We start from the raw sequence: 7,281 nt of genomic DNA on the forward strand, positions 1-7,281 counted from the left end.
ACCATATTTGAACATAACATTTAATGCTTGGTAGAGTTTGAATCAGGAAATACCTATTTCCAAGGAGAATCTTATCTTTGGTGTTGGTGGTGTGTCTTCTTTTCACTCTTCCAAGATGTAGACCAAAATAGATGTCATGATTTTGTCTTTACTTTGAGTACCATGATTGCTTGCATGTGGTTTAATTGGAGCCATTTATGATGTTCATAGAAGTTTCTGATCACTAGGTCAGAACATCTTTGTTGGCATTACTCGTGAACATTGATGTTGCTTGTTTTCTGATGAAGTTTATAAGAGTGATTTTGTTCTTTGAGAAATAGAGCTTTGGTTTCTTTAATAACTTATGATCTTCTGATTCTGTTTGTTGAACTTGCTTTCAGTCAAAACATCTGATCATTTAATGATATTACATTTCTTTGATATTTTTGTTGTTTTGAGACTTCATGCATCTGATGTTTCTGATCTTTTGCATTCTTCAGTTTTTAAACCAGTTTTTGATACAGTCAATATGCTTGTTTCTGGTGAATGTCGTATAAGGCTTTTAGCTTAACATCTGCACACTCAATGAAATCATTAGTAATAAAATTGTTACTAACAGAATATATGCTTGTATCCATTCCTGCCCTGATACTTAAAACATCTATGGAGACAATACTCGTCATCAGCGTCACTTAGTCGCTTTTCATTTATAATCTCAAGCATGTTTTCATCACCGTGGAAGGTTTTGACAGCCATGATACCAGAATTTTTGATAAGGAAGAGAGGATTTTTAGAGGAGTAGAAACTGTGAGGTTCTAGATTGAGGGTTGAATGGTGTATTTATAGAGATGGATGAGGAGAGTAACAGTCTGTTTGAGATGACCAAGATATTCGTTCCCAAGAAAGGTGAGCCTAGAGTCGAGTGTTAATCATTACACAAAGCATTTTGGAGGATGTCCAAAAGATTTTGTGGTTTTTGAGCAGGGAGGTATTTGGGATACTTATCTTCCATTGATCGAGTTCACTTACAACAATAGTTACCATTCTAGTATTATAATGGCGCCTTTTGAGGCATTGAATGGTCGAAGATGTAGGACTCCATTGTGTTGACACGAATCGGGTGAGAGTGTAGTACTTGGACCAGATATTGTTTGCGAGACTACCGAGAAAGTTAAGTTGATTCGTGAGAAGATGAAGACTTCTCAGAGTAGGCAGAAGAATTACCATGAAAAGAGAAAGAAAGATTTAGAGTTTCAAGGGGGTGATTATGTGTTTTTGAGAGTCACGTCGGTGACTGGTGTGGGGCGAGCGTTGAAGTCTAAGAAGCTCACTCCTCGCTTTATTGGACTGTATCAGATTTCGGAGAAGGTTGGGAATGTGGTATATAGAGTGGCTTTACCGCCAAATCTTTTGAATTTGCATGACGTGTTTCATGTGTCGCAACTTCGGAAGTATATTTCTGATCCTTCTCATGTGTTCCTTATGGATGATGTGCAAGTACAAGATAATCTCACGATGGAGACTATGACAGTACGAATTGAAGATCATGAAAGGAAGACGCTTAGAGGCAAGGAAATCGCTTTGTTGAAAGTGGTCTGGTCAGGAGCTACTGGAGAGAGTATGACGTGGGAATTGGAGAGCAAGATGCGGGAGTCTTATCCTGAGTTATTCGTATGAGGTAAATTTTCGAGGACAAAAATATTCTAAGCGGGGAAGAGTTGTAACGCCCGTGTTATTTTAATTATTTAATTTACTGTGTGTTTTATGAATTAATTTTTAATTAGATGCTTAGTTGGTTTTATGTCTTTTTGTGGGGTTTTTAGCAATAATGTTTTAATGAGATTATTAGCTAATGGGCCTAATTTAGCGTTGGTGTTAGTAAGTGAGAGGTGTTAATTAAAGCCCATTAGAAATAATAAGAGAGTTAGTAAAAGTTAGGGTTTTAGGGGTTTTAGTTTTCATAACACATAGAAGAGAACGAAATAGAGGAGAGAAGAGAAAGGAGGAACTAAGAAGAAACCCATTGAAGATAGAGTTGTCTTCAAATCCAAACCTAAGATAAGGGTGGGGTTCTTTCATGATAAGAGATTCTATGATGATATGTTATGGTGGGTTTGATTCTATGCTTGACATCCATGCTCTTCTTTATTTTCAATTTGATATTTGATTGTTTGTTGAAATTGGTTAGGGTTCATACTAAATTTCTATGAAATTGTGATTCTAAGTATGATTGATGATGTTTGCATGTGAACCCATGATTAGAAATATGTTTAGGAACCTTGTATGTGTGATAAATTGCTTTCAATTGATGTATGAATTGTGTCTGGGTTAATGGGTGTTGTATGAGGGGATTATGGAAGAAAAATGGTGAATTCTGAGTTTTCACGCAGCATGGGTTGACCTACACAGAAGCCTGGATCGACCTGAGCAAACCCGTAGAGGTGGGAATCTACTTTCCTTCAGCATGCGTCGACCTATAGTTTCCAAAAGTCCAGCATGAGTCGACTCATGGGTCGACCTGAGCAAACCCGAGGGGGACAGAAACCTTCATGCGTCGACCTGAGAAATCCATGCATCGACCTAGGGATTCAATTTTCTTGGGCAGATTTTGTAAAGACCATAACTTTTGATCCGTAACTCCTTTTTAGTTTCGTTTGAACCTTCGAAAAGCTGAAATCAATTCCTATCTAATGACAATGATTTGAATAAATTTTGAAAACATTTTTTTGGATTGTATTGTCCTTCTTTGGTTAAGTATTGTGAAGTTGATTACGTCGTTCAAGTTGATTAAGTTGTTCAAGTTGGCTATGTTGTGCAAATTGGTTATGTTGATTAAGTTGTTTATGTGGATTTATGTTGTTTAAGTTGTATTTGTGGATGTGCATACATCGAGTCGCATCCATGGCATTGTTTAAGTTTTCCTGAATGGCAATTGTTTGAGTTGGCCTCTATGGAAAATGATTAAGTTGGCCCAATGGCGAATATTTAAGTTGGGAGTTTTACTGTGAATGGTACCACATGCATACGCATAACATAAAGTCGCATGTTGAGTCACATTTGATTCGTTGTGGTTGAGATATGAATGTTATTATGTGTTTGATGACGTGATTGTGAATTGGAATATGTTGTTATGATTGATTAACAATATCATTGTTGTGATGCAAGTTGCTTATATTGAGAGGTGGTGAAATGTATATGATCTCGTCTTGCTATAAATATGATCATACTTTCTTTTATACTGTTTGATATCTCACCCATTTCTTTTGTTTCTCCGTTACCTTTATATTGGTAACGTGCAGGTGATCGAGAAGAGTAGTCGTTATCGTTATACGCTCGAGTCGGTGTCATATGCTCTGATGCGTAGCACTCCGGGGGGGGTTAGCGTTTACTTGCCTTTGTTTATGACCATGTTGGATTATTTGTTGTTCTATCGAGATGATTATGACTTGTTGTTTCTAAATTAGGCCGAGATGCCAACTTGTGAAGTTTATGACTTTGATGTTATTCCACTGCATTGTTACTAAAGTTGAATTGGTTTAATATTGTTAATTGCTACGAGTTCTCCATATCGATATGTGCTATGTGTCTATTATAATGAGTTATTCATGTATTCGGTTTCAGTTTAATAAATGTGACACTTCATGTCTTATCTGTTTTAGAAATTTTTTCGCACTCTGATTTGCACGGTGAATGTTGGGTAGATTTTGGGGTGTTACAAAGAGCATCAAGAAGCGTTCGACAAAATCAAATAATACTTGATGCATCCTCCTATCTTATCTCCCCTTGTGGAAACAAGCCCATAAGATTATACATATCTACTTCTGATTTTACTATTGATAGTATGTTAGCACAAGGAGATGAAAATGGCATTGAAAGAGCCATTTACTATCTAAGTAGAGTATTAAATGATGCATAAACAAGATATACTGCTATAGAAAAGCTTTGTCTTTGTTTGTATTTCTCTTGTACAAAACTTAAATATTATATAAAACCTGTTAATGTGTATGTTTCTTCATATTTTGATGTTATCAAGCATATGTTGTCGAAACCAATATTACACAGTCGAATTGGAAAATGGGCCTTAGCCCTAACTGAGTGATCCCTAGCCTTCTTGCCTTTAAAAGCAATGAAGGGCCAAGTAGTCTCAGATTTCATTGTAGTGGAAGTAAAACCTTGGAAGTTATTCTTCGATGGTTCTACCCATAGAGAAGGTAGTGGAGTTGGAGTTCTAATTATTTCTCCAGAAGGAATTCCAACAAAACTCAAGTATAAGATCGAAGGCCCTCTCTGCTCGAATAATGAGGCAGAATACGAAGCTTTGATAGCCGGACTTGAAGCCTTGTTGGAATTGGGGGCAACCAGAGTCGAAATAAAAGGGGATTCCGAGTTAGTATTCAAACAATTAACAAAAGAATATAAATGCATAAAAGAAAATTTAATTATGTACTTTGTTCTTGCCAATAGATTACTCAAAAGATTCAAATATGTAGACATTAAGCATATCCCTAGATTAAAAAATCAAGAGGCAAACGATTCAGCACAAATAGCCTCAGGATACAAAGTATCAAAAGAAAAATTAGAAGGGTTGATCAAAGTTAAAGGAAAAGCATTGGCTACCAGACTGTCACCACTAGATTTAGAAAGCACGGGGCTGGGATACGCTAACGAAAAAAGAATTTAAAGTCTTAACTATTGACACTTTGGTAGATACAGATTGGCGAAGTCCAATCATAAATTATCTCAGAGACCCCACAATAGATACAGAAAGGAAGATCAAGTACAGGGCCCTATCTTACGTGTTAATTGGAAAAAAATTGTTCAAGAAAACGCCAAATGGGATCTTACTCAAATGCCTAGGAGAAAGTGAAACATACCTAGCTTTATCTAGCGTACATAGTGGGGCATGCGGAGCACACCAAGCAGGACATAAGATAATATGGTTACTATTTCGATATGGGATATATTGGCCCACTATGCTCAAGGATTGCATAGATTTTGCAAAAGGATGCCAAGAGTGTCAAGTCCATGCAGGTATTCAACATGTCCCTCCAAGCGAACTTCATTCGATCATTAAGCCGTGGCCATTCAAAGGATGGGCAATGGATTTAATTGGATAAATACGACCTGTTTCATCTAAAGGCCAAATGTACATTTTGGTAAAAATAAACTACTTCACTAAGTGGGTCGAAGGAGTACCTCTGATAAACGTAGATCAGGAGATTATTATCGAATTTGTTCAGAGGCGGATAATTTATAGGTTTGGAATTCTGGAAAGTATTACAACAAATCCAGTATCAGTTTTCACGGGTCAAAAAATGCAGGAGTTTGCCAAAGAAATAGGTTTTAAATTATTAACCTCTACTCCATACTATGCTCAAGCCAATGGTCAGGTCGAAGTAGTCAATAAAGTGATAGTTGGTTTGATTAAGAAGCATGTGGGAAGAAATACCAAGCATTGGCATAGAACTTTGGATCAAGCTCTTTGGGCTTGTCGAACGTCCTTAAAGAAGCAATGAACGATACACCATTCTAACTCACGTTTGGTCATGATGCAGTCCTGCCAGTCGAAATTCACCTTCAGTCTGTGAGAGTCTAGAGGCAAGAAGAAATTCCATCAGAACATTATTGGGAAATTATGATGAATGAGTTAACAGACGTAAATGAGGAAAGACTGCTAGCGTTGGAAGTCCTGAGAAGGCAGAAGGAAATAATAGCTAAAGCCTACAATAAGAAGGTTAAAAACAAAGTCTTTTCGACGAATGAATTAGTATGGAAGGTTATATTGCCTATAGATCGAAAGAATCAATCGTTGGGAAAATGGTCTTCGCATTGGGAAGGTCATTTTCGAGTATTACGCGAACTTTCAAATAACGCTTATGAAATCGAAGAATTATCAGAAGATCAAAGAATTCTTCGAGTTTGTCTGTTCCCTCTGGTTTGCTGGAAGCCTCATTGATGGGTTCTGTTGATTCTCTGAATTTGGTAATTGGCATTTATGTTGTCTAAACTATGTATAATCATAGGATGTAATTCTTGTAAATAGAAAACAGGTACAGCAAGAGGATGTCCTATGAGATGTTGGAACATGTTCTGGAATAACATGTTCTATGAAATTGCGTCTGCTGAGCTGGATTGCGAGATTTAGTTTCAATTCAACAGATGCAGAATATTCTCTGAATATTATGCATATCATATAAGGTGTTGCATGATTTAACGATCAGAAGAATCAATCAGAATATTTGAAGATAAAGACTTTCTATAATTGGATACAAGGTAGGAAGATTTTATTGAAGACCTATTTTTTAGCAGTAGTTGTTACTCATTTGTAACAGCAATTATGCTGCAATTAGAAGCCCAAATCCAGTTGGGAATAAGTTACAAATAGAAACATTGTAACCAAGAATTTGAGGCCTACCGAGAATAGAAACGATGTAATCATTGGGGCTAGGTCAGGTAAACCTCCTGGCCTATGGGAAGATTACCATTGTGATCCTCGAAGCCTATAGGCAAGAGGAATATTATTCTTGAAGGAAGATTTGAAGCAACTTCAAGATAGGAATATGACGAATAAAAACAATAAAAGGAGAGAAGGATATTAATTCGTTGATACAGTTCTTGGGACTAAAAACTGTACAACACCATTGCGATGGTTGGGAGTGAGCAGAGGTTCTCATGTCTTAGATGAGGGATTCTAAGATAAAGATGTCATTGGGTAGGGACTAGGTAGGCCGAAGGTTGTTTACATAAAATAGTACTACTGATAGTGAATCTTCTTCCTGGCTTGGTATGCGCCCAGAGTAGGTGTGATTTCACCGAACTGGGTTAACACATCTTGTGTTGTTTATTGTTTTTCTGATTACTACGTCTATACCTTGCTACCTGAATGTTAAATCAAATGTCTTAGCATCCTGAGTGATATTTCAAGTCTGACTTACCTGAATTTTAGGTTCATCTTCGGTTATCGGCTCGGCTCCTTCATTCCCTTTAGATTGTTCATCACCTTCATCAATGTTTGACAGGTGTCATTCTTCTTCCATTTTGACGTCTTGCCCTTGAGGTGGGATCTCGGGTGACGAATCATCTTTGACTATCGGTTCGTCGAATTCAGGCTTTTGAGTATTTTTCAATATTTCGTCACTTTCAGTATCTAAATTGTCCAGGGTTTGTAGAGGAGAATTAAGTTGAAGTATTTCTCTTTGAGAGGGCACTACAAAGAAGTAGTCACTAGATTCACTATTTGATCCTTCGAGAGACCCTTTGGTAGATAAAACAGGGATCGAATGAGAGACTGTACTTGTAGGT

The 7,281-nt window shown here is 37.0% G+C and overlaps 1 protein-coding gene across 1 annotated transcript; it reads left to right on the top strand.

The window, feature by feature from the left end:
• Positions 1-1,170: 1,170 nt before the first annotated feature.
• On the top strand, positions 1,171-1,656 carry LOC131642991 (uncharacterized). The gene has a single exon (XM_058913138.1). It carries the CDS (start codon positions 1,171-1,173, stop codon positions 1,654-1,656), a length of 486 nt encoding a protein of 161 aa, XP_058769121.1.
• Positions 1,657-7,281: the final 5,625 nt, after the last annotated feature.

Source organism: Vicia villosa, unplaced genomic scaffold (assembly GCF_029867415.1).
Source record: "Vicia villosa cultivar HV-30 ecotype Madison, WI unplaced genomic scaffold, Vvil1.0 ctg.006374F_1_1, whole genome shotgun sequence".
Classification (NCBI taxonomy): Eukaryota; Viridiplantae; Streptophyta; class Magnoliopsida; order Fabales; family Fabaceae; genus Vicia; species Vicia villosa.